The sequence below is a fragment of the Coloeus monedula genome (assembly GCF_965178545.1).
Source record: "Coloeus monedula genome assembly, chromosome: 3".
In the NCBI taxonomy this organism is placed as follows: Eukaryota; Metazoa; Chordata; class Aves; order Passeriformes; family Corvidae; genus Coloeus; species Coloeus monedula.
Window position 1 is genome coordinate 106,659,072 of NC_138783.1, and position 27,782 is coordinate 106,686,853.

The 27,782-nt window shown below is 40.4% G+C and overlaps 1 protein-coding gene across 3 annotated transcripts in view; it reads left to right on the forward strand.

The window, feature by feature from the left end:
- The first annotated feature begins 4,525 nt into the window (after positions 1-4,525).
- Positions 4,526-27,782, forward strand: part of POLA1 (DNA polymerase alpha 1, catalytic subunit) — a 186,557-nt gene continuing 163,300 nt past the window's right edge. For 2 of the 3 annotated variants that reach the window (XM_082278622.1, XM_082278624.1), the window contains exons 1-16: positions 4,526-4,562; positions 6,021-6,145; positions 7,130-7,226; positions 7,703-7,783; positions 8,556-8,671; positions 8,927-8,989; positions 10,437-10,535; positions 11,405-11,600; positions 11,810-11,999; positions 12,899-13,077; positions 16,493-16,605; positions 17,063-17,179; positions 24,040-24,114; positions 24,478-24,616; positions 25,608-25,765; positions 27,059-27,143. In XM_082278622.1, the coding sequence (XP_082134748.1) occupies positions 4,532-4,562; positions 6,021-6,145; positions 7,130-7,226; positions 7,703-7,783; positions 8,556-8,671; positions 8,927-8,989; positions 10,437-10,535; positions 11,405-11,600; positions 11,810-11,999; positions 12,899-13,077; positions 16,493-16,605; positions 17,063-17,179; positions 24,040-24,114; positions 24,478-24,616; positions 25,608-25,765; positions 27,059-27,143 (1,864 nt within the window). In that variant the 5' untranslated portion in view covers positions 4,526-4,531. The remainder of the gene's footprint in view (positions 4,563-6,020; positions 6,146-7,129; positions 7,227-7,702; positions 7,784-8,555; positions 8,672-8,926; positions 8,990-10,436; positions 10,536-11,404; positions 11,601-11,809; positions 12,000-12,898; positions 13,078-16,492; positions 16,606-17,062; positions 17,180-24,039; positions 24,115-24,477; positions 24,617-25,607; positions 25,766-27,058; positions 27,144-27,782) is intronic. The other variant, XM_082278623.1, reaches the window with a different exon arrangement.

The window sequence follows — 27,782 nt, forward strand, 5'->3', positions numbered from 1 at the left end:
GAAAGAAAAGAAGTATCTCTGAATGTTCATTCCATAGACCTTTTTTTCTATCATAATGGAAATTAGTACGTGTTCTTTTTTCTATTTCACGTTTTTATTTCAGAGCCTTAACATCCTAATAACAACTTTATTCTCTTCATCCTGATGTTAGGAAGTAACTCAGGTAGGAAATTAAAATGAGATGTGCAGTGAACAAAAGGCATTCAGAGGCCTGGTAAGGAAGGAATTTATGCTTTTAACATAAATGTCTGCATTATCATTATTGATAAACAAAAGGAGAAGCATTTATTTTTTTCATACTTGTCAGTTACCTATACATGAAGAGTTTTGAAAGCAAATACATCTTGTAAAGTAATGATTTGAGATTTCTTTTAATTTATGGAATCTGTGCTTTTTTTTTGAGTTTAGTCCTCTGAAAAGTTAAATTCATGTTGAAATGTCACATGAATAGCACTGTTTAGTAAGCAGCTGCAGAAGTGGTCAGAGCTGGATGAAACTAGAAGGAAAAACTTGAAGTTAATCTAGTGATAATGTGCATCAATTCAGACCAGTGTAATGATTAAAAGTAAGATAATGAAATACTCCATGTCTGTAGGAAACATACACATAGAACATATACACTCATATCTTGAGCAGCATGCACACACACACAGTTCTTCACAAAGACAGTCTGCACTTAACAACAATATAATAATATTTAAGCATTTTGAGGTAGACATAGTACAGGTGAATTTGCTGTCATTCATGATTTACTGGCCTTGTTTCTATACCACCACTCTTAACGGATTCTTTTCCATCATCAAAAGCATTACCAACCATAAGCTTAATGTGTAACATCTGAATCTGAGAGTTTTAACTTTTTGTCCTACTGCTTTTGCAGCAGATCAAGCACACTCTAGTCAATAAAAGGAAGACAAAAATAATCCTCAATAATTACTTTGTCCATTTAACTTAGTTTTGGTACTATACCCCATTTGTACTTTCCTATGTCAATGTAAACTACTGTTTATATTATCTTGGAACACTTGCAATGAGTTTACAGTATTTACTATTAATAACTTACATATTTAAATGACAGCTTTGAGAAAACAAAACAGAAAATACATCTTTGTCACCTTTTGTTGATATCTGGGAGTTTCCTGAGCTTCTTCTTCCATACTGTGTTTTTGGCTGCCTACCATCTTCGTTACTCTGCTTGTCTTGCACTTTTCTCTGCAGCTATCACACTTGTCTTGAGGAAAACTTGTTGGCTCTGAACCACCAGCAGAATTCCCACTTCTTGTTCTTAAAAGACAATTGAGCAAAGTTGTTCTTGTATGATTGTCCAAAGGGAGGTTAAAGATCAGCTCAAAGTAATTTGCTGTGATGAAGCCTTTAGCAGAGGAAGTCTCAAATCTTGCTGGGTTATTTTTCCTTCCCAAAGCAAAGCCCATCCCTTGCTCCCCCAATCTTTTTTTTTTTTTTTCCTACAGCATTTAAATATGTTTGTTATGTTGTGCTGTTAGAAACAGATGCATTCTTGTTATGGCCAGAGATGAATGTCAGGATTGAACTAGTATCCATGAAAAAGTCTTTTGTTTGATCTGCACTATCCCACAGTGGAGCTATGGCAACAACTTCAGTTTGGGAAATTAACTGTATCACTGTGTACTGGCTCAAATGACGGCACCACCTGAATGACAAACATGCCACTGTTCATGTGACAGCTGACAAAGAGTACTGTTTAATTTTAATCAAAAACATTGAAATCCAGTCAATTAAAAAATCCAAAGCATGTGAAGGCTAGGTATATGTGAAATGCAGTGGCACTCTATTTTTATTCAAACTGAAGAATTTAGAGATATTGTTATTTTATAAATGTTTATGTATTGTAGCTTAAAAATTGAGTAACTTCTGATTTTGAATCCCACATCATGCTTGGTGATGTGATCTTGGTTTGTGCACATGTTTAAAAAAAGAAGTAAAGCAAACTGCTGTGAAGGAGAGGCTGTCTGTAGGTGTTGTGGTTTAACCTGGCAGGCAGCTAAACAGCACACAGCCAGTCACTCACTTTCCCACCTGCCCCCTGAGTGGGATGTGGGAGGGAACTGGGGGAAAAAACCCAAAGTAAAATATGGGGGTTGAGACAAAACCAGTTTACTAGGAGAGAAAAGGAAAAGAACAACAGTAATTAGAATATACAAAGTAAGTGATGCACAGTGCAATTGCTCACCACCCACTGACTGATGCTCAGACAGTTCCTGAGCAGTGGCCTCTGGTCAGTTCCCCCCCCACCCCGTTTATATACTGGACACAACATCTTATGGTATGGAATATCAGCTGGGGTCAGCTGTCCTGGCTGTGTCCCCTCCCAGCTTCTTGTGCCCTGCAGCCTCCTTGCTGGTGGGGTGGGGTGAGAAGCTGAAAAGCCCTTGACTTAGTGTAAACACTGCTCAGCAGAACCAAAACATCAGTGTGTTATCAGCATTACTATTTCCAGAATCCAAAACACAGCACGGTTACTAGGAAGAAAATCAACTTGATCACAGTGGAAACCAGGACAGTAGTTCAGAGAGGCATTCTTCCTGTAGCTGTCAGTGTTTCCAAGGATGCAGGTTTGCTACAGCTAAGCTGGCCTATTAACTACGTACTGCTGAAAGAGGGGTCTCATTCTCCCTGGGAATGGGCATTCTGGCTGCCAAGGTGTCCAGCCTCTCTCAGCACCAGGGAGCTGCCACAGGTGGCTGGGGTCACTCGTCTGCTTCCACCCAAGACTAGATCCAGCAGTGGGATAATGTTGTACTAGCACCTGGGTATGTAAGTTGGGAGGATTAGGAGGTTTTTTATTTCTCTCTTACCAATGCAAAGGAGTCCTGGTGGAGAAAGAAGGAAAGTAATTTTCATTTTCAGAACCATATAAATCCTCTCCTTGGGAGAGTTGGAAACAATCAGTATATCCAGACCAAATAATACTAGTTCACATTTCTGCAAAAGCGTATCAGCCCTAAGGAGAGAGCCCTGTGGTGCCACCTGCCTTTGCAAGAAGCTGGAGTCAGTGCCTGTATATTTTTATGAGCAGTAAATGCTTCTCTACAAAATTCTGCAAATGAAGGTGGTAGGTTCTTTGAGTAATGACTGGCCAGCACTGATGTTTTTGGACAAAATATTGAGGTTAATCTGTGGTGAAACAGCATGAACCCCATCAGTTTCCCTGGGTTTCTGAATGCATACACAGACAGATCTGAACCCTTTTAGAAGAGAGGACTTGTAAAGCTCCATTTGTCTTAATTGAAGCTGTTAAAAACTTTCCCCATCTATGCTTGAAACTGAAATATATCTTTTTATGGACACAGTCCTTGCTCCTCAGCTGAAGGCTGTTGTGTAAGTACTCTTGACAGACTTGAGTGAAGGTATCTCTGTAGCATCAAAATGAACAGAACATACCCCACCTCCCCACCCTGACCAAGTCAGGGGTATGCAAGGACAAAGGTCTGATGGGTCTTTTCTCAGAACCTTCCACACACCACTTGGCCTCTTGAGATATCAGAAATCCAGTCCGAATCTACTTTTTTTTTTTTTTTTTTTTAATTTGTAGCAAGAAAATAAAAATGAAAAGGGGCTTGGAAAATAAGGAGGGCATCCAATATTATATATATATTAAAAACTCTATGTGCATGTAATTATAACTATGTAAAATATATTTATATAAGATATATACACACACACAGAGATATATATAAAACCATATTTTGTCACTAAGCTGGCCAGCCACTACTGCCTCCGAAAGATTCTAGAGAGTAATTTACTGAAATTACTGAATATTGTGATAGAGCATAATACCTACTTTAAATATGCAAAAAGAACACCATGGCTTCTATATATGTTAGTCTTGTCATGATCACTGTTCAACCTTCAGTGGTTACATGTCGATGGAAACCGTGTGGGAAATGCCCGTTTTTCCCAGCAGGGACTGACTGACCGCCGACCACGATGTTGCAGGTGATGCTTCACCCTCACGCCTGGCTCCAGCTTTTATCCAACTGGCATCAACCACCGCCTCCTACCAGCTCAAGAGATATATTTTATACATAACATTGAGACATTATATATTTACGACAAAGCATTTACACATGGATTTACCCCAACTGAGGCACCGGACCCGTACGGGCTATGGGCCCCTGCAGCAGATGGAGCCCTGCTCAGATCCTTCAGACGCAACTCGCGGGTACCGCGGGCCCTGACGCCGAACGAGCGCCTGCAAAGACGCGGCAGCAGCAGCGGGCCCGACCCAGGCCTGGGTCGCGGCCCGGCGGTGCAGGCCTCTCGCAGGAAGCGTCTCCGCCCGCCCCCGGGCTCCGTTCCCGCTCCGGACCCCGCGGGGGCGGGAGGCGGCCGGGCCGGGCCGGGCCGAGCCCTTCGCGCGGGCCGCGCTCCCCCAGCGTCCCGGGCGGCCCCGCCCCCGCCCCCGCGCCCGCTGATTGGATGCGGCCCCGGCGGCGGCGCGCGGGGCTCCCGTCTCGCGCCACTTTCGGGAGCCTTTGGCGCGAGCGCCATGGCCGAGAGCGGCGCTCGGGGCCGGGACGGTGAGACCCGGGGGCGGCGGGGCGGCCGGGGCCTCTGTCCTTGTCCTCGTCCTCCTGCCTGTCCCTCGGAGGCGCCGGCGTTTCGCTGTCAGGCGGGGGGCGACGGGGCAGCGGCGCTGGCGGTAGGGAGGGCGAACGCGCGCGCACCGGCCGCGGGAGCGCGCGTACGCGGCGGGCGGGCGGCCGTGGTGGGGGCGGACAGCGCAGCATGAGGGTCCCGCGTCCCTCGGGGGGAGCTCGGCGGGGCCGCGTCCGCGCTGCCCCAGCGGGGGGACCCTCTCTGGGCGGGCGCGGAACGGGGGGATACGCCCGGGGGGCGGGCTCGGGCCGCACCGGCAGTGGAGCCCCGCACCGGCAGTGGAGCCCCGCACCGGCAGTGGAGCCCCGCACCGGTGTCTCTCCCGGGTCGCGTCTCCGGCGGGGGCACTCTCAGCCCTGGGGGCAGCGGCGGGCGCGGGCGGTCCTGGCTGGGGCTGAAAACACGCTTGTCCCAAAGGAGTGCGTTGTCTGAGACGCTGGCGTACAGTAAAGGCGAAGAATTGACAGAAGATAAACGCGCTCAAAGCGGTCCATCTTTGCACTTCTCCCCCATGGGCCAGCAGGCAGTGTAAATGCGCCTTTTACCCCAGCCCTGAGCAATACGAATCCGGAGTTGTCCCAGCTACACTGCCTGGGTGCAGCTCTATTCACAAGTTGATGTCCTCCTGCCACCGGGTGGGGACTGCCCTGCTCCTGTGGCCACCTGGCCAGCCTTCGGTCTCCTCTGCCTGCACGGGGTATTCAGGTCCTCGCACTGAACCCGCAGCCTTGTCCCTGGGCTGTTTGTTTGCTTTTATAAGTTGGATTGGGTCCACTTGATCCCTGTGGTCAGGTAGGTGTTCCTGCACCAAGTTAAGAGAAAGAAAAAGGTCGGGAGAAGTAGAAAGCAGCTTGGTGGGGAGAGCATTTGGAAGGGAAGGAAGTGGAAGAGGAAATGGGGTGTCAGCTGTCAACAGATTACTAGTTTGTCTCAATCTGGCCACACTCAAACGTTGTGAAACCGCCTAAAAACATTACTGCTTTGTAGCAGTGTAGGCCTTCTCTAAGTCTGGTATTCCTGAGTTGTCATGGAGACATGCAAAATAAAAGGAGCTGGAAATTCCCAAGGAAGGAGGGGGGCGATCCCTTACAGGGAAAGGTTGATGAGATTTGAGAGGTGCTTTGGAAATCTAGGTGGTAGCTTCATGCTGAATGTGAGCTGGCATGAGAGGGCTGTTTGATCTCCTTGTCAGGCCATGCCTTCAGTATCATTCCAGAACTGGCTTAGGAAGAGCCATCTGTGACTGTGCTTTTAGCCGAGTAGGTTTTGGTTTTAAGCAAAACTTCAGTCATCTCTTAATGCATCCCTGAATGCTTAAGTACCAAAGATAACAACAGCTCATTGCTAAACTCATTTCTCTTGTTTTTAATTAATTACAGCTATGGATGACTGTGGAAGTTTTGCAGCATCACGTTCTAGACGTGAGAGGAAGAATAGAAGAGGCCAGCAAGAAGCACTTGAACGTCTGAAAAAAGCCAAAGCTGGGGAAAAATTAAAATATGAGGTGAAAATTCTTCATCTTTTCTTCTTAATTAAAAGAATATGAGCTGAGATGCTTAATCACCATTTATAGATACGTAAAAGTTATGGGAAACAAAATAAGCCTTTCAGATCAGCTTTTGTGTTTTTAATGGTGTATGTTTTTCTGAATGTAGCTCTATTTTTTTTTCTGCTTTCTAGTATAATTTATTTGTTTCTTTCTGTTTTCAAATCTAACTCAGTTTTGTTAACTGCAAGTCAAACATGCTTGCCATTGCTTGAGAACTATGCCACAGGGAAGGACTGATTTTTAAAATCGCATAATTAATGTTATGATAGGAAGTACTTTTTTTTAACCTCAAATGATTTTAAACTTTAATTTCAGAGCTTTACATGACTGAATTCTATTAATATTGATATGCTGGGTTTCCACAAAGAGACCAAAATTTAAGTATTTAAGTGGTAGAACTGAAATCTGTCAGTGTAACATTGATACTGTAACATTGTCCAATGGTGCTGCCAACAGGAAGTGACTTCCTCATTGAGGTGAATAAATGTAAAGAAACCAGAAGTCTGTAGATCATTAACATGCAAATTTTCTCTGAGCGCTCTGCTTGGGTACATCAAATCCCTTTCATTTTCAGTGAGCTCAGATTGGTGTTTGAGAGTAGAGCCTAGGTCAGAAGTCTCCACTGCTAGGTTTCTTACCTTTCAGAATTTTTTTTGGTGATACGAAATGAGCAGTAAAGCAAGTAATTTTCAAGTGAAATCTCTGCCAGTGCTTCAGTAGATTTTGAGTTTCAGTATATTGTGATAATTTTTAAAATTGATGACTTGTTTTTTGTCACTGCCAAAGAAGAAACTTAACGAATAACTGTGCTTACTAGTTGTGGACAATGTAGCAGTGTAGGAAGCCTACATGTATTCTTGGGAGCTTTTATATTCTAACTGATGATCTGTAGTATTAATGGTATGGAAACTGTTAATCCTCAGTATACCTTAACTGTAGGTTGAGGAGTTCACAGGTGTTTATGATGAAATAGATGAGGATGAATACTCCAAGATGGTCAGAGACCGTCAGGATGATGACTGGATTGTTGATGATGGTAAGTTAAGATTCATTTGGAGAGTTATTTTGGTTCTAGTGTTATAACTCAATTAGGCTTCATAATGTTCATGGCTTGAGGCAAGTTATTATTAGTACATTCTTAAAATTTGTTTTAGGAAACGAGAGAAAGGCAGTCTTTTAATGGAAATTAAACTTTGCATTGTTCTTATAGTAGTCTGCTGGTATGGTAATGAAAATATTTTTCCATGAAGACCTGTTCTTGAAATTTTATTTCCAGTTATCAGTGTTACAATTCTACCAAAAAAGTACTGTTATTGATAATTTCTAATTAAACATGTAAGAATGTCCTTAGTCTAACAGAAGATACAGCTGAGAGTGCTGTAGTTTTTAATACTCACTTTTGTAACTTTTGCCCTATATTAAAGGGGGAATATATGTTTAAATATGTAAAAAATTCAGGAATATCAGGACAGAATTTAAACTGCAATTTTTTAACAATTTGTTTTTCTACAGATGGAATAGGTTATGTAGAAGATGGAAGGGAAATCTTTGATGAAGATCTGGATGATGATGCTCTTAGTTCCAATAAGAAAGGTAACTTGCATGTGACCACTGAAGAATGTCTTCCAGGGCCTTTTAAAAGGTACCCAAAATGGGCAACTTCCTGCCATCGGTATATGTGGTAAAGATGGCCAAATGACAGATTACTCGAAGCTCTGTCATTCTGTGCCTGTGGATTTTGTTCAGCCCCCGTGATGCAGAGGATGGAACTCACAAACTGAGGTCACATCACTATTAACTGCTTCAGCACTACCAGGGCACTTCTGCTCGCAGTCTTCTGTGGAATGGGGATTCACTTCTAGAACAAAAGCATCTGGGAGGGGTCTTGGTTTTCAAAGCCAGTGTCTAAAAGATGTGTGGTCTCTCTTGACCGCTAAAATACTTGCATGCTTATAAGAATCTGGGATCATATCATTTTTCCAGCTTTTTAATGGAATCTGGTGGCAACCTGAGAAACTGAGTCTGATGATAATCCCAGCCTAGTGCCAAATTCCTGGACACTTTTTTTTTTTTTTTCCCCCCCGGAGATGCTTCCGTGTAAAGTGTCTTTGTCCTTTTTCTGGAGTATGCAAAAGGCATCTCTGACATGACTAGGAAAGTCAGGGTGCTGAGAGGGTTTTTCATTTTTTGTGTGTGCATGACAGCTGCTACAAAGCTGAAAGATGATTAGGCTTCATTTCAGCCAGCAGTGTAAAGGTGGAAGAAGTAGACTACCTTGGCTATCTATCCCTGCTAATAACTGGACCTGTAAACATTGAACTTTTCTTATGTAAAATTCACAATTTAAAATTTTTTGTTTCTGTAGGAAAAGGTGGCAAAACATCTACAACTGGTAAAAAGAATGTGAAAAAATCTGTGGTGTCAAAGCCAAACACAATTAAGTCTATGTTTATAGCTAGTGCTGGGAAGAAAAACACAGATGTAAGTTTTTACGTTTTTGAATTTAAATGTTTCTGACTTGTTCACAGTGTTTCAGTGGGAGTGGAGTAAACCAAGGGCTCATTTTAGTTTCTTGTGTCTAGTGAGGCAAACTTCTATTATTATTATCTCTTGTGTATGGAGCATTTCTGAAAATGTTGTGTGTATTTTGTGGAAACCCTTTAGTGATTTGCTGCTGTTCTCCTGACTGGGTTTGCACATATATCTGAGAACTGTTTGGCTAATCTTACCTTACAGAAAACTGTGGACCTGTCCAAGGATGATTTACTTGGGGATATTCTTCAAGATATTAGTGCTGAAGTAAGTATGTTAATAAAATCTGTTGGAAACAACCTTAATCCATTAATTCTTCTTGTCATGGAACATACCGAGAAAATACAGTTTTTTGTGAAACTAGACAGTCTAAGACAGATTTCATCCATAGTACATCTCATTGATAGATTCCACATGTGTGTGCAGTCTGCCTGTTGTCTGCACCATGCAGATGTTGCATGACTGCATTGCTTGGTAAGGCAGTACCACTATGACGTGATTACAGATGGTTTATGTTAAGATATGGAGCCTGTGCTAATGCAGCCTTCAAGGTTTTAGTCACCTTGGAGTGAAAGAGGACTTGGCTGCCTCTGAATTGTGTATATCTGTCACCACACCTCAGCCAGGGTTCTGTAAGACATCTCCATCTGATGTGTTTGGGTTTAGGGGAGGAGCTGAGGGAGCATAAGTTTCAGCAGGTCATGTAGCCTGAACTGTCTGCCTCGTGCTTCCAACGATGTGCTGCAGAGAACCAGGTTAACCCTCCCTTGGAGGCAGGAGTGCAGGATGGCTGCTGTGACAGGGTTGGATTATCTCAAATATCTAATGCCCTTTTAGCAAAATTTCTTAAAACCAAAAGGATTGCTCACATGTAAATGTTGAAACTGCTGTAGTGGTGAGATACTGAGGTGGAATATGTTGAACCATAATAAGCTTAATGTGTTTTTTTCAGGGCAGTAAAGGGTATAGGCTGTTCCAATGTGAAGTTATTCTCTTAGTTTTGTGCTGTTACTATTTTACTCCTCCCTATGACATCTGATAAAGGCTATAAACCCCCCATGACTATAAAGCCCCCTGAAATCATTAAACAAATGCATTTTAATGCTGCCAAATTTAGTGGAACATTGATTAGGGAGAATAATACTAATAATTACATTATGGCTTCTATTTACTTAAGTACTAGTTAGCTATTGATCTTTTCGTTTTGTTGTTTGTTTGTGAAGTTTCTTTCATTATTAGCTGTTGATAAGGTTAAGCATAAAATATTTGTACATGTAAAGTTAAAATGTGTTTTTGTCTATTGTAACAGTGCTGAAAGAGCACTTCTGCCTTTCTTGAGGCATGTATGTTCAGTATTACAGCGTCAGCAGACATGAAAAACATAGCACAAGTTATTCTGATACTTGTGCAATAAAGGCACGGTTAGCTATTAAAATTCCCACTGTTTGAAAACTGTTTCACGTATTGAACCTTATGGCAGTTTTTCTCAGACTGTTTCCTCCCCAAAAAATATAGTGTCTGTCTTCATGGGCTGATTGCTCAGATAAAATTGTTTTATGGGGGTGAGTTTTGTATCAGGGGGGTGTATTTTCTTGGTAAACAAAAAATATTGGTGGCCTTCTTTCTCTTTGATGGAAAATGTTGCTAACCAAAGCAGAAGGAAACACTAAACAGCTCTTTCTTTTGTCACTTTCTCTGTTCCATCAATATTCAGACAGTTCAGCTAAGTCCACCACCAATTATAATGCTGAAAAGGAAAAGATCTGCTGGAGTACCACTCAATCCTTTCTCTGTGCAGTCCCAAACTTCTAAGGTAAAAAGAAAAAAAATGTTCTCATTAATAATAAGCACTAATCTGTGTTTTTGTTGATTTGAGTAGTGTTGACTTTTATTCCTCCTCCTGGAAATTAACTTTCTCCTTAGCTTCCGTAGCAGTGTTACAGTGTAACTTCATGCATTTTTCCACATCCCCTTTCATGTGAACACATGAACAGTACAATTAGTTTTGTATGTTTAGTATAGTAGGAGTTTGTAGCTGTTACATTTGACAGGTGAAACTGTTGGTACAATGTTAGGTGCATCACATGAAGGTGAGTTTCTGCTTTGTCTCTTTTCCAAAGAGTAGAAAACACCCTTGTGGCAAGTAGAGTAGGATGGGAGGTGAAATAAGCAGGAGTGTGGAAAAGGATAAGAAACCAATTGTTTGCAGAAATGGAAAACGAATGGAAAATTGAAGCTATGGATAGACATTTGCCTTAGTGGAAGATTTTGGAGTGAAAGGAGGGATGGGCTGCTAAGGGTGGAAAGCTAGAATTTTGTTAGGAGTTCTGGTAAATGGAAGGACTTTTTAGCTGGAAATACAGTGAGATATTTGGTAATGGTCATAGTGGGAAAAGGGAGTAGTATATATACATCTGATATGTGAAACCTTGTGTGACATCAACTCTTACAGTGAAAGTAATCACCAGTGCTACTCAACAGCTGCGTTCAAAACTAGAAGTGATTGGGAAAAAAAGGGGAGATGTAGGAAGAGGGGATCATGTTGCAAGATATGTGGAACTTATCCACTAGCCCTGGTTACTAGTTCTGCAAATAGCAAGTGCAAGGTTTTGTTTATTTTTTTTTTCTTCTTTGCTCTTACGAGATTTTTTTTTTTTAACTCATGGTGGAAATGTTTTTCAGGTAGTCACCCCTGTATCAAAGAAAGCTCCTGCTCATGTCAGAAAGGAGGCTCTTCCTCCAGCTTCATTTCATCCTAAACATCCCAATTATACAGCAAAATCTGTCAGAGTCTCTGAAAATGAGGACACGAAGCATGTGCAAAAACCTGTGGAAAAAGAGGGAACAGTGAAGGCAGTAGGAGAGAAAGCTACTAAAGGTACTGAAAGTAAATCAAAACCCAATTCTGGAAACTGTTTATATATGGCATAGTAGTGTTAAAAACACTTGTTAAATTATACTAGCTTAACTTAAATATGGTACTTTGTTTCTATATTAATACTGTATATTATATTCATGCTTACAGTGTGCTGTCTCTGCATACTGCTATAGTATGCAGCTTGTCATTTTAATGATTCAGGACTTTAGTTCTACCTGCAGCACTTCCAGATGATGATCAGGGAATGATGGATTTTGATGAGGAGGACTTTGATGAACCTATGGAAGCAGAGCATGTGGAAACTATACCTGAGACAGCTGAAAGCTTGAAAAGAGACGACGAAATTGAAAAGAAAGAGGCAGAGCAGCTGGAATCAGAGAAAAAAGAGACATCTGTCTTGTAAGAATCTCTTTTTCTTTTTTTTTCTTCCACTAAGAAGGCTTTCAATTTCCGTAAACCTTAGATTTATCTTCATATTTGTCTTTGCAAAAGGCATAATTGTAATACAGACAGAATGGTGATAATGCTGTGCAATGCTTTTTTTTTTTTTGTAGTTAGATTAAGAATAGTAACATGCTGATAGCTACCTAATTGAAAAATATTTGATGTTTTTGGGATTTAGCGTGTGTGACAATGTGTATTTCAGCACGCTGAGGTGACTCAATGTGGGTGTTGAATAGTGAACTTTGGTGTCAGTAAGAAAAACAAGGAATTGCTAAGGTTGCTTATTCTAAGTGAATGTGAAGGTATTTCGTAATAGGTAGGTACGTAGGTAAAAGTTTTGTTGCTAAAAGTAATGGTGAACAGCTATGTCTTTAGAAATAGGAAAACAGGGATTTTCCCTTTTTTTGAATTGTTTGGAAAATCTTGAATCATATGTTTCCATAACAAAATATGTCAAAGTGCAAAGTATTTGAATGATGAAAAAGACCTAAACATCTAATGACTGGAAAGGTAGTTTTGATGAAATAATCTGTTGTTCCCACTAAGCAACTTATATAGATGGATGGATATATTTGTTATGTAAAGACTTGAATGAGCAAAGCTGAAATACCAGGTTACTGGTTTTTAAAGCCTGTTTGTGGTGTATCAAGAACCATACTTATATGTGGGTTTCTGTCTTTGTCACTTCATCCTTCTTTTCAGAAAAAAACCTGAGGAAACCCAACTGTTGGGAATGTTGCTTGGTTGTGGAAAGAAAAACAAAAGGTGTGAGAATATAGGCCTGGAAGAAAGCAAAATGGTGATTATAACAAAGGCACAATTTTATTTGTTTCTTTCTTCTGCAAAACCTGCAGGAATTGTTCTCTCCCAGGTCTCTCATGTTGGGACAGAATTGATGAGGATGAAGCTGATCTAGTAGCAGCAGAAGTTCAGCTGGACCCCAATCTCCTTCCACTTGTGAATGGGGAAAGTGATGATCAAGTCTTAAGATTTTATTGGCTGGATGCTTATGAAGATCAGTTCAGTCAGCCAGGTAACTGTTCAGTTAAAGGCAGAAAATGCCAATCTGATTCTTTTTGTTCAATTGGGATTTTCAGACTTGACTGAATTACATCCAGATGCCCTGTTTTTCTGTGCCCTAAGACGTTCATCTCTTGTTTTTCTGTGCCTCTGTCTGCAGGGCAGGGTACTGACTGGGAGGAGAATGTCATCTCTTGGCCTAGTATAGAAGTAGGGAAGTAAAAGGGATCTACTAACACTGTTCGGTGTTGGTGACCCATTGTCCTTCTTAGAATTTTATACACTCCAGGAGCAAGCTGAAGTTGTTAATTTCTTGCTCTGTGGTGCAGCAGCTGAGCATGCTTTCTTGTTTTTGGTAAAGTAACTTAAAATTCATGTGCATGAATAGAAAGCCTGTACAATAGCAGTTGCATGATTTTATACAAAGGAAAGGTATGTCTGTCAAGGGAGGAAGATGGTTGAAAAATACAAGGTCTGTCTTGTATTTCTTATCCCCTAATTCAAACTATCTAAATCTTGAAGATTGTCTTTGAGTTAAGATTGGTAAGATACCCTGTGTAGTTGACAGGTGAATCCTAGCTCTCATAGTCCTCAAATTGCATCATTCTGATCTCAGCTCTGACAAAACAATTTGTGTTCACATCTGTTCTGAGCAGTTCCCATCCATCCCCTCATTTCATCAGGAGTTTTAGGAGCTTGGGTTTCTAATTTGTGCTTCATGTGTGTTTACCAGAAGGTTCTTTCACATGTTGTTGGAGGTTTTTTAGGGTTGAAGTTGTAAGCATCAGATACATTTCTTTGTTAACACCTTTTGTTGTGAGTTGGGATGCCAAACTTAAATATGAGACTGTGATGGGCTGAACAGCTTGGTGATGGGAGTGGTAATAATCATAGATATCTTGATGAAATCAATGGCTCTAATATAAAATTGCTACTTTTAAAGAACCCGCTATTGTTATTTTTCCTTTTTTTTGTCTTTTAAGTCAGTGATTGCTGAATGGAACATAATTATGAAAGGATTTCTGTTCCTCGCATGCAAGGAGTGTTCTTTTCTCATTATGACTTTTTCAGGATTGAATAATAAAGACTGCACCTGTTTTCAATTAGTAATGTAGAAGGGAAAATTTTGATACTGCTTTTTGTTTAACATGTTCATGATCTTTGTTTATGCCTCATTTGCTGGGATGTCAAATTCATTGCCTGAGGAGTAAATACTATAGCATAATCATAAGACTCTTTCAAACTTAATGTTTTTTTGGAGGCTTACTTTTTGTAATTCCCTTTATGGTCTTCAGCAGAGAACTCAAGAATTGTGATCCTATTAACATTTTAAAGAAATAACGACTAAAACCTGCCCTTTTTTTTTCCCTTCTGCAAGACTTTTTCCCTGTGTTTTGACTTTGCTTACCTTTTGGTTCATTTGGTAGCATGATCTTTCTTTTCACATACTTTGTTTTCTAAGCTTTATTTCTATTTTTTCTTTCTTTTTTCTTTCCATAGTCTTGCAGGGGATAGGGCCCGATACTTCTCTGTTGGTTTTTTTTGTTTGTTTGTTTTGCATGAAATGTGTCTGAAAACTCTTTGAAGTTAGTTCTGCTTTTGCTGCCTGTGGGGGTGGTAGTGTGTGCCAGTGTTCAACTGGATGATCTCAAAAGGTTCCTTCCATTCTAAGTTAATCTGATTCTGTGAAGTCTGGTTATTAAGACCACTTATTTGTCCATGCTAGAGTTGATTGAAGTTTGTCTTTGCAATCTTGGCAGCTTTTTAGCCTGTCTTTGACTGGCTTATATATCCTTTCTACCTCACCTGCTTATATGTACTCCTCTGACAGATTAACTACTCCATGCTCTTAATATTGCCAGGTGTTCAGGCAATCAGCTACCGTTTTGTGGTCTCTCACAGTTTCATCTTTCTCTATGATACAAACCTATCTGAGGTGGTTTGTTTTTTTTTTTTTTATCCCTTAACAAAAAAGTAAAAGATTGCTGGGGACGAGAACTTCATCTTCCCTGTCACTTAGATCTGCAATTGGAGCTCTTTCTCAATACTTCTATTCGAACTGTCTAAATCTTCAAGATTGCCTCTGTATTAAAATTTCTTAAGATACTTTGTGCAGCTGAAACTTGTATCCATGTTCTCATCATCTTCAAAACCGCAGCATTCTCTGTCCTTGACAAAAGTAGTCTTGTTCACATCTATTCCAAGCACTCAGAAAATGATTTTTCATAGCCTGTCACTTTGACTCTGTCATCCATCTTAGTGCATCTTCACTGATTTATCTTTGATCTAATGGAGTAAGAAAGGTGCCTTTACGTCTGATATATCTTCTGGCAAAGATGAATTATAACTTAACCAAGGACTTGTTTGTGTGCTGCAGGCTAAGGAGAAATGCAGATTCCAAAATCTTCTATGCATGAAACATTGTTTCTGAGACAGTCTCAGCAGGGATATTTCTGTTTTCATCAATAGTAGTACGCTATAGGAGGAGTGTCTTCCATGTAGTCAAATTCCAAATTATTTGGAGCTTGAAGGGAACCTGGTGAAGGCAGGTTTCTGAGCTGTACTTGGACGTTTTTTGTACTGGTAATTTGGAAACTATATGTGACAGGTGGCTTGGTGCTTGGTTATTCTAAAGTTTGACATAATTTGATTAGCAGTTTGCAGTGTTTTGTGCTATTGCCAAGTTTTCTGGGCTCAGAGGTGTGCATGTACAGTAATGACATTGTCCACAGTGAAGTCAGTTGCCACTAGTCCTGCTCTGTATAATCTTTCTGAGTGTCTCCCTTGGTTACAACTGCTGTCTTGGCATCCAGGATTCCTAGCAATGTCATGCATCTTTTGGTGTCCTCATTTGTTAAAAATAGTCACTTGAAAGCTGATCAGCTTCTAGTTGTTGTCTTCAGAATGTATTTCTACAGGTTTTATTGGTAGTAGAGTCTTGGTCTCACAGTACTGAAGTGTAGGGAAAAGGAGTTAATTGTACTGGTCTAGCTGAAGAGAGAAAAACTGTAGATAACACATGTTAGAGGATTGATTGACAGCACTGGCATTCTGATAATCTTCAGCTTTCACTGACATCTCTCTCCTTCCTCCATCTCTCCAGGGATTATCAAATGAATATAGGCAGCAGTGGAATATCAGAACAGAGTTTTGAGACTGGCTGTGTAATGCCATTTTGAATTTTACATATCAGGTGTTACTATAGTAATGGAGGTAGCGACATGAAGAATGATCCAGGTGTCTGTTTGTAAAGCTGGTGTTTAAAACAATTTAGAATGTGCTTATACATCGGAAAGATTTGTTGTTCAAGGACCAAAACCAGAAATGGTTGTGTTTCAATGCAAGAGTACATTATAAGCTGCTTTAAGCAACATTAAGAATGATTAATTTTAAAACTGCATATTGAATTCTTTGCCCTTCTCCCTTAGGTGTGGTATTTTTGTTTGGCAAAGTTTGGATTGAATCTGCAACCACCTATGTCAGCTGTTGTGTGACAGTGAAAAATATTGAGAGAACTGTTTATCTGCTGCCACGTGAAACAGTAAGTGTGACTTTTAAGCATGTCAAATAAAGTACCTTTCATTCTGCTTATGGCAGGTTGTGAGCTCTAGCAGTGTTTATGGAAGCTGTTGGAAGCCAGTGTTGGCTGATGTAGGTGGTAAAGTTAAAAACAATGTGTACACAATATATCACACGTGAGCTGCAGAGTAGAGCACTGTGACTTCCCCTGACCCTAAGTAACAACTGCAGGCAGATTTTTATCCTTAGACTTGCTGTTTAGCAAATAAAGTAGTCTTGAAGTATTACCAGAAAACTTACTGCTTTTTAAACATTCTGTTCAAATAATATTTTATAAATTTGGGATTTCTTGGCTGATTGCACTATAGTTTTTCTTAGAAAAAGAGATACATGATTCATAATAGCTAACTAAAATTCAACTTATTGTCATGTCTGCTGGCTTTTTTGTTAATTTGTAAAACCTCACTTCTGTTTTCGAGGAAATCGACCTATCTACTGGCAAAGAGATGGAGACTCCAGTAACTATAATGAGTGTTTTCAAGGAATTTAATGACAGCATTTCACCAAAGTACAAGATCATGAAGTTCAAATCCAAGGTTTGTTTACAAGCATCCTATTTGGTCATCTTCTGTTGTTCTGGTTTGTAGGGTGGGAAGGCTGTTGAAGCATTGTCCAGAGAGGGAGGCAGTGCTGAAATGCAAATATATAACTCCTGACGTGTAAATGTACCTGCTTGTAAAAACCATTCAAAATATCTATATTCCTTTAAGAATGGTGAATCTGCAACATGAAATTTAAACAATGCTTTTGAAAATACTTATTCATTAGCTTCTTTAAAACTGGGTTGAGTGTCAGACTGGCTTGCTCAGCTGTTTTTGAGAATGCAGAACAGACTGAAGTTCTGATACCTAAAGCCTTAGTATCAGCTCATGCTGTCAGAGTTTAAAATGAAAGATTATGTTGTCCAGCAGATAAGTCAGCAGTTTGGGATTAGACTGTCTTTGCATTTGACCAGATACCTTACTGCACTTTATCTCTTGGCATGTCTCATCCTTTTACTCACCCCCTGCAGATTTGTCTTTTTAGAGTGCATGCTCTTCAGAGCATGGATTGTCATAGTGTGGCTGTGCAGGAGGTAACAAGTGAGGGCTGTCATTCTGTCTTGAAAGCTGTTCTGTGGTTAGAGTTACAGGCAATAGTCTTAAAGTGTTATTTTGCTTTGTTTGCTCAACAAGTCTTTAAAATGACATTGGAAAAACAAAATATTGCTGTAATGGAAACTTTGCACATAAAGTAATGTAATACTTGTCATGAGTCTGCCAGAAAAGAGCTGATGCTGTTGATGGTGTTGCAGATTTGGACTGAATTAGTTTGCTAGTATGAGAGCTTTATTGTCCATTTCCATAGAGAATTTGTCTTCCACAGGGAAGGGTAGAGGTAGGAAGCTTGTGTGGAGAAATGTGGCAAACATTCAAGTTAGGGGAAAAATCTGTTCTGACTGAAGTGCTCAGAAACGTTCATGTTTCTTGAAGTAACATGTCATTAGTCTGGCAAAGCTGATTTTCATTAGTTGTAACTTTCCCCATCCTGGCAATCTTGTGATTTCACAGGCTTCGTTCCTGAATAGTTAATCAGTAACGGAGATGACAAGTAAAAATGCAGGAAGAATGGAATTTAACAATATGTAAATGAGGGAAAATAAAACCAGTTTGTGTGATAATTCAGGTTGGAAAGATCCTCAGGAGGTCATCTCATCCAAAGCTAGCTAGAGCAATTCTGAAAGTTTAAGTTGTTAAAGTGAAAATGTGAGCAGTGTTTCTCAAATAGCAAAGACATGCAAGACATGACATTTTTTCAGCAACTTGTAGCTTAGTGCGTTACTTACAGAGTTCAGGGAAAATGGACGTGACATTACTACTTTGTAAAACTTTTTTTTTTCTTCTAGCTTATTTTCTCTCTCAAAACTGCTGTAAATTTACGTTTTTCAGTTTTGTCTGTTATTTCTCTTGTATAGTTGATTATAACATAATTACATGTGGGATCAGAAAAGAGTGAATTTAACAATAGATAAAAAGCAAGTTGCTGATAGCTCACTGTTCAGATTCTTTCAGGAATGAGGGAGAGAACTCAAAGGAATACAATTCTTCATTAAAAGAGAGGATGCAAACTTGTACTCTAGAAATAGGAGGGAGAAAGGCCTCCAAAAAGATGTAGATCTGCTAGCAGAATCTTGGGAAACCTCCATCTTTTCCATGGTCTGCCAAGTAAGAATAATGTGCATGAGGTAATAGAGTAATGTAGTTTAATCTTCAAAGATGGCTTTTAAAAATCAAGGTAAAACCTGCCAAATTTTTACTGAGCTTACACAGAACTCAGGGCAAAAGACCCAACAGTCTTGTCTGGATCCACGGCTGCAGTACATGTGGGGTCCTTGGGTGTAACACAGGTGTAGGGAAGTAGGAGCACTAAGACACTGCTGAGATTTTTCTCCTTGAATATTTTAACACTTGGTCACCCTCATGAGGAAAGATTAACTCAAGTGACTGTGGGTACAAAAGATGGCAATTAGAAGGATGAGACAAAAGGAGAATCAGTTATACCAGAGAGAACTATTAACTTTTTTTTTTTTTTAGCTAGTAAAGTGAAGAATAATGATAAGACCTGTTTGCTTTCCAGAAAAATTAAACGGGAATGAGTAGCAAGAGAGCTATTTAAAGGACAGTTTTAGCAAAAGAGCGAATTTGTAATTTTTAATTCATGAATAAATTAGGTAGGATAGTTGGTGCAGGGAAGCTCTGAAATAACCAGAATTGTTTCTGAACAGTAAAATTCAAATTATGTTGAATTCTTCAGTAAACTGAGTTTTATTAAAAGGATAAAAGCTATCCAGCTTTATTTTGCTTGTGTAATTTTCTGCTACTTTTGATAGTGCATTCTGGGAGGGTTTAATGAGAACTGGAGATAGTAGGAAGGTATGGCAGTAGTAATATGGGGGGTAAGAGAAAAGACAGGATAGTAGAACAGGGCTGTTAGTGGGGTCTTTGGAGGATTATTCAAAGAAAGTGTTACAGTAACTCAGATATTCTAGATTACACAAAATTCACTGTGAACAAGTGGCACCAAATCTCCAAATCTGGCTAGGCTTACGCCTCTGCAGTAGAGAGAAGCTTTGTGTTCTCTGCAAGATAATTGTGGATGTGACGGGGTTGTCCCGTTACTGTGCCCTCCTTTTCTTCTGTTCCTTCCCTAGATAACTGAATTTGCCTGGTTGTATACCTTAGTCTGTTTCTCATAAGGAGTCATCAACCTCCTTTTCATTGTACTCATACCATGAGAGACAAGAGCTGTTACCCAGCCCTTGCATCTGTGTGTCCGTAGGGGTGTGCAGGACTCTTGAACTGAAACAGTTTGTGGCACTCACCTAAACAAATGCTCCAGAAAAGTGATCTCTACACAGTTGTGGCTCTATGTGGTATAGAGGTAATGTGCTTTAGAAGATCTCCCCTGCTCTGTGATGTGCAGCCAGTGTTCAGTACTGTGTTGTTAAGTGTTTGTGTTTCGAAAGATTTCAAACTAATGGCTGTGTTGCTCAGGTGAGACTTGTGAGCAATGCATTCAGAGTAACATGAAGTCTCAGTGTTTGCAGAGTACTGTGAAACTGAAAACCACTCTTCTTCCATCATTAGCTGAAAATCAGGAAGGTTAGTGACATCCCTGCCATGCACCAGAGTTCTTTTATTCAGAACACCCCTTTTTGTGATGATGTGAAGACACTGAGACAGGTTGTTCTCTGTGCATCTTGGCCTTGCCAGCACCCAACTTTGTCCCTGTGAACACACTTAAGCCATATCATTTCCTGCTGCACCTGCTGCTAATTGTAGCTTCAATGGGTTGCACTGCTGCCAAGTTAGCAAGTCTTCACAAATCAATTTGAAAGCAGCCTTACTCCACTTAGGAACTTAGCAGCTAATCACTGCTGCTCATTTCTGCTCTCTGAAGGGCCACTTGAAGGGCAGATTATTCTGCAGCAAAGCATTCATTCACTGAGTTATGACCAGACGCTGGTGTAATTGAGCTGAGCTCTGTGGAATAACGCAGATGAATCACTACAGCAGACTATTTTTATACTATGTTCGTCTTGCATTTGCAACAAGAACTTGTTTGAAGCCTGAGAGGGTTTTTTTTTAATTAAAAAAGAGGAGGGGGAGCACCAGTGATCTGTGCTAAAAGCAGTGCATTGCCGTCTATTATGTTACAGCTCTGATCTGCTCGTGTGAGGTGCTGCTGTGGCTCAGAAGTTGAGATCTACATTTGCATGGTAATTTGCAATGCTGATCTGGCTTCATAGTGGTGCTCTTGTACCAAGTTATGTTACGCTTCTGTTTCCATGAAACTGTTGATGCCATAGTAGTTTCTGGGTTTGTCTGCTTCCTATTTATAGCAGAGGCCCCTCTCCTCTCCTACCCAGGCTTTGCAGCCTTACAGCAGTTGTACATGAAGTAGCAAGTTTAGCTGCTTGTTGTAGCACCCTTAGGGAACCATTGCTGATGCTGTTAATTTAAGGAAAAAAAACCCAGCCTTCCAACCCCAAAACTGAAAAACTTCAAGTTTGCCTAACTGGGCATGTATTTTGTTAATTTGTAAATTTTATTCCCATGTATGGTGATTTTGCTTTTTCTTATTAAACTTTCTTTAGTGGCATATTATGCTGAGTCTTGTGTATAAAGTGGTGAACGTAGCGCGTTGTCCAGTGCGAAATGTGATTTTTAATTTAAGGTGCCTCTAGGAATTCCTGTAGTAGAGTAATGTGCTAGCATTATGTTATGGCATAATATAGTTATGGCATAATATAGTAACTAGTATATAGCAGTGGTGCAGATGGTTTGTAAAGTACTGCAGGGCAGAACACACATATGACAGGGTAGAGCATGGCATTTCAGTAGGTGCCAGAGCACGCTTGCATAGGATATTGTAATTATTTGGAAAATGAAGGTAGTTATTCTTAGAAACTGACAAGCTGTGTGTGTTGCAGAAAATTGTTGTTGTTCTTGAAGAAAGCAGAAGTGATACTTAACTTTCAATAAAGTTGTACTGAACTTCGACTTCTTTAACTGTCTTCGTTAGAGATACATAAACTTGACTACTTTCTAGTAAAACCCAAGTCACTTGAAATGAAAAATACAGTAGTGTCACAGAAATGATCTGCTGTAAGCATGTGATAAAAGCTGGCAGATGGTTGGGAAATAATCTCTTTTGGGTTCCTCTCTGAAGTGCTGGTACACAAAAGCGTGCAGTGTAAAAGGAGGAGCTGTGTGCAGTTACAGGAGGTACAATCTGGCTGGGATCACAGACATGTGGTGGGATAGGATGTGGTTAAGACAGGCTGGGATAGCAAGGAGCAGGAGGGCCTTTTGTGTATCAGAGCAATGGGAATGCATGGAGCCCTGCCTGAAAGTGGGCAAAGAGCTGGTCAGGATTCCAGTAGATGGATTAGTGGAAGGGACACCATGATGGAAAAAGAAAACCCAAAGCCCACATGGAGCTGGATCTGGTGAGGAAGACATAGACCAGTAAGAAAGGCTGCTATAGGTACAGGCAGACTAAGAGAAAAGTGCTGCTGAAAGGGCCAGGAGATGTGGTGACAGAGGTTATGGAGTAAGCTGTGATACTGTGTGTCTTCTTCACCTTGGTCTTTACTGCTAAGTCTGGCCTTTAGCAATCTCTGATGCCCAGGAGACCAGAAAGAAAGCCTGAAGCAAAGAAGCCTTGTCCTCAGAGGAGGAGGATTAGGTTAGGGCACATTTAAACAAATTGGGCAGGTAAAGGCACGTGGGATCTGATGGGAGGCACCCCTGAGTATGGAGGGAGCTGGCCAATGTCAGAAGGTGCTTGGGAGTGTTTGGTGTGGATTCACAAAATGATGCTTCACCAAGCTGGTAGCCTTCTGGAAAGAGATGGACTGGTTTGGTGGACAAGAGGAGAGCGGTGACTGTTGTTTATCTTGACTTTGGTAAGGCTGTCAACGCTGCCTACCGTAGCATCCTCACAGACAAACTGATGAAGTGGGGGCTAGTGAAGTGGGCAGAGGGGTGGACTGAAAACCAGCTGCCCTACTGGGCTTAAAGGGTTGTGATCACTGGCACAAAATCCAGGTGGAGGCCAGTCCCCAAGGGTCAATACTGGATCCAGTCTTGCTTAGCATCTGTGTTAATGATTTGGATGATGGCATAGAACACACACTCAGCATGTCTCCAGGCAGTACAAAACCAGGAGAGGCTGATATACCAGATGGATGTGCTGTCATAGGAATTTCGACAGGCTGGATATATCTTATGACCTACGGGAATCCCATCAAATTCAAAAAAAGGAAATGGTCCTGTATGAGGACTGGAATAACCTCAGGCACTAGTAGATGATGGTGACTGAGTGGCTGGAAAGCAGCTTTGGAGGGAAGGACCTGTTCATCTTGGTACCTGTGAGGCTGGACAAGAGCCAACAATGTACCCTTGGGGAAAAGACTGCCATGGGCATTACCAGAAGTGTCAGGAGCTGGTCCTTTCCCCTTTGCAGCCCTGGTGAGCACTTGTGGAGTGCTGTGCTCAGTTGAGCTCCCCTGTGTGAGGAATAATGTGTGCTAGTGGAACCAATCCAGAATAGGACCACAAAGATAATTACAGGGCCTGGAGCATCTGTCATGTAAGGAGAGGCTGAGAAACCTGGGACCGCAGCCTGCAGGAGGGAAGGTTCAGGATGAGATGCAAATCTTTTAACGGTTTATAAACATTTGATCAGCATGAGTAAAGGTGACTCTGCTAGACTTCTCTTGTTGGTGCTCAATGGAGGACAAGAGCAAGAGATGCCATTTGAAACACATGAAATTTATCAGAACATAAACTGCTGCTTTACTGTAAGGGAGATCGAGCACTGGCACAGGCTGCCCAGAGAGGCTGTGGAGTCTCCATCCTTGGAGATATTCAAATCTGGCTGGAGAGAGCCCTGAACAAACCACTGTGATTGACCCAGCTCTGAGCAGGCAGCTGGACTAGACAATCCCTGGACATCCCGTTCCATCTTAGCCATTTTGGGATTTTGCAGTGGTCTGCAGCCGCCAGTTCTCATGAGTATGTCTGAAACCTGTGAATTTAGAGAATATTTCTGAGTTTGGCTAACTACCAAGGTGGTTTTTCTGGTAATGGTTAGTATAGTATACTTGAAAGTCAATTCTATAGAAACTCTTCATGCTAAGAAAACATACAGAGATTAAAAACAGGCACTAAAATATTCTTTACTGTCTTTAGCCGGTTATAATGAGTTGCAGAACTGATAATATGTGATCAAACCCATGATATTTGAAATGTATGTTTTGGCTGGCCTCTTTTTTCTTTAGCTTTCTTATTGGACAGAATGAATATTTAGTTGGAAGATACTGAAAATATAATACCTTTGCTTTATATAGAAAGTGGAAAAATACTACGCTTTTGAGATTCCTGATGTACCAGCAAAATCTGAATACCTAGAAGTTAAATATTCGGTGAGTATAATTAATCTGACAAAATACCATAGCTTGCTTTCTTATCTAATTAAGTTTACAACGTGACCAGTTTCTATATTAAAATGGTCATTGAACATTGTTGTAGTCTTGGCTGATGTGTCCAGTATGGATGAAGAACTTTAATTTCAGTGTGTTTTTACATTACTGTCCTGGTTTTTAAGTGAAGCTTGTAGTGTGATTTCCTCAATTACCGTAAGGTATTACGGGTTAGGGCTTTGCTTGTGGGGAATGATGATGATTTCAGTACTGTGTAGTTTTGTTAAGGTGCTGTCTGAATATGTCGTGTCAACCTTGAAGACTTCTGTGGTTTGAAATGACTCAGTGCTCTCTGTTACTTGTTAGGCTGAATGCCCTCGGCTTCCCCAAGATCTGAAGGGACAAACGTTTTCACATGTGTTTGGAACCAACACCTCTAGCCTGGAACTTCTCTTGATGAGTCAGAAGATCAAAGGACCCTGCTGGCTGGAAATAAAAAATCCACGTATGGTGGTTTGCATGTGAAATACCTGGTTACTAGGAAACACAAAAGGATTGGGGGGAGGAGGGGAAATTTAATTTGTTCAGATGAATTATCATTTTTGTACATTAACCTTGCAACTTATTGGTTTAATTTCATTATCTAGAACAAATTGTAACTTATTCTTCCTTTTTTGGAGTGACAACTATCCATATAAAGTTGTGCACTGTAGAGATGAGATTATAACTTTTAATGCCTATGAGATGGAACTGTGCAGTGCTCAGCAGCAGCTGCTCTTTGATGCATCCCCTAATGCCTTGTATATTGAGCTAAACTTACTTGACTTGAAAATGACTCATCTTTCTGCTCTTGATCACTTAAGATTTGGGTTTCTTTCTGCAAATATATATTTTAAAGAACAAACTGCTGCTAGATGGGAGTTTTTTGTTTGTGAATTAGGTTTTTATTTACTTTTTTCTGACACTTGGAAAAGTTTGTGGTGTGGAGCTGTTTTAGTTTTAAATCCTTTCTGCCCCATGAGTGGCATGCAGCACTTACAGGTGGTTATGCTGCTTTATTTTGTCTTGGTAAAAGCCCTTTGTTCCAAGTGTGCTTCATATTCCCGTGAACATAGGGATGTTGAGCATACTGGACAAAAGCTATTACTGCAGTCTCCTTGATGCACTTTGTGTAGAATTGGTTGTTTGAACACTGACACCAGGGAGGTTCTCCTCTTCAGCAGCTTGCTCAGTCACTGACAGAGCAAGGATGACTCATGTAAAGCTGTCTGAAGTACTTTTTGGGTTATGCAGACCTTGATCCAAATCTTCTCATTTGGTGTTAAAGAGCTCCTGCTGACTGGGAAGTCAGGGCCCAGGGAGTTACCAAAAATTAGGTCTTGGACTATCCCACCAGGGCAAAACATGCAAAGGATGTGCTCTGTGCAGCAATGCTGTAAGAGAAGCCTTGTCTGTGGTTCCCAGAAGAACAGAGGTGGTTTGTGTTGTTTTCTCAGAGCCTTCAAATCAGCCAGTCAGCTGGTGTAAAGTGGAGGCTGTGGTCATGAAGCCTGGCTTGGTGAATGTGGTTAAAGATCTTTCTCCTCCTCCTCCTCTGGTGGTCATGTCCTTCAGCATGAAGACCATTCAGAACCCAAAGACTCACCAGAATGAGGTAAGTAATCTGCTCTCATTTTGGTTTGGTTTTGTTCTTTGGCATATACTAAAAATTTTCTAAGGCTTGGAAGAGCATCATAAAACATGTTTAAATATATTTACTGTTGAAAAAAGTTTCTCTGTTCTGGGCTTTTCAAATAAATTTTTACTGGCGTTTCACTCTGGGTTAAGGGGCCTGATTGGTGAGAATGTTTACTGTGACAGTGGATGCTATGTATGTTTTCAAGCCTTCTGTTTTGTCTATTGGGCCTCATAGTTATAAATGAGACTGCCTCAGAACAGCTGTTAATGGATTAGTTTTAATTAATTAATTGTTTTATTTAGCTAGAGCTAATCATAAGTTAGAGGTAAAATGACCAAGCTTTTCTGCTAATAAAATTTGTTTTAAAATGAGAATTTGGTCTTGATCTTAGAGCACCTGCTATTCTACTATAAGATCTTAGCTCAGAAAGGAGGAGAGATGTAGGTGGCCTCTCAGTTTTGGACTGCAGACCACGAGGTGTACTTAGGCACGTATTTTTTGTTTTTTAACATAACTCTCATCAACCTTGGAAGTGATGTAGTATTCGCAAATAGGATAGGATAGTTGTTTCTGGCTAATTGAATTGAAGAATAATAGGTTGGCAAATTTTTCAAGCAAAATTATTCCTCTTGGTGAATTAAAATTTTTCTGGTGGAAGTATGGAAAATACGTGGTTTCTGGCCAAAGTAACGGGACATATACAAGATACTGACAGGACACTGCTTGCCAAGAGGCTTCAAAGCCTTTCTGCTTTGTTTTCTGTTGCGTTTTCCTGGCCATTGTCTGGGGAGCCAGGCCATCCTGCCAGCAAAGCAATCAAAAGCATCAGTAAAGCTACTGGCTTGCAACTACTAAAGCTCTTAACTTCTTGGCAGTGTTGACTGCTTGTGTAGGGGCAGCCCTTCCCAAAGTAAGGCTTCTCTGCCCTGCTCACATCTCCCCTGCACTGCATAGGGAATCCTTTAAATTGTTGGGTCTGGTCAGACTCAGAACAAAAATTGATAAAAGTAGTAGTTTTCCAAAATGAATTATTTTTTCTCTCAAATTTATAATAATTTAGGAGCAATTGCTATTTTATTTTCCTTAAGATCAATAGATAACTTTTTTCTTCTTTTCAACTATTTGTAGCTGGAATTAATTTAAGAAAGATATGTTGTAGAAACCAGAGAAAAGAGATGGGGAACTCCAAAAAAAAAAAGGGGGGGAAGAAATGAGTATGGGTAGTAGTCATGCTTATGAAGCTGTGTGTTCTGTATCTCCGTGGTATAGGTTGTGGCTGTTGCAGCTCTTGTTCATCAGAAATTTCCTTTGGATAAGGCTCCACCTCAACCTCCTTTTCAAACACACTTCTGTGGTATGTACTTGGAACAGTTTGAGTGGGAAAATAATTAATTCTGGTTTTTCTCTTTTTTTTAGTTCTGGTTTGGTTTTTTGGTTGTGGGGTTTTATTTATTTATTTATTTAAATTTTTATTTCTTTCTGTCGCTACAGCAATAATGGCCTAAAATAGACAACTAACAAAATTTCAACTCCCAGACAGGCTTTTCTCCCCATTTTTAACTTCACTGGTTACTGCCTTTTTGTTGAAGACTTAATTAAAAAGATCTTAGTTTGACACAATGCCAAGTACAGTTTCCTGTAATTTTTATTGGTTTTACTTTATCTTCCCATTGATTTAGACCATTTATTTACTGTCGCATCAGTTATTTTTCTGTTCAGTTCTTCTGAACAGAATTATTTAGAAACAGGTTTTCTTAGGGGGAAAAAAAATCTTGCAGTGTCATTGCAAGAATATCAGCTAAACCTTAAGATTCAGACCCTGACTGGAAGTGATGAAGTGTTGAATGCTTGTGAGAGGAAATTCTTCAGGAGCTGTGGCCCATAGTTTTAATGTCCAATGATAACCTTAAATGTGACTGATTCAGATTGTTTAATGCTTTGGTAATTACTTGGTTATTTTAAAGACAGTATTCATTCAAAGCTGGTATTTAAG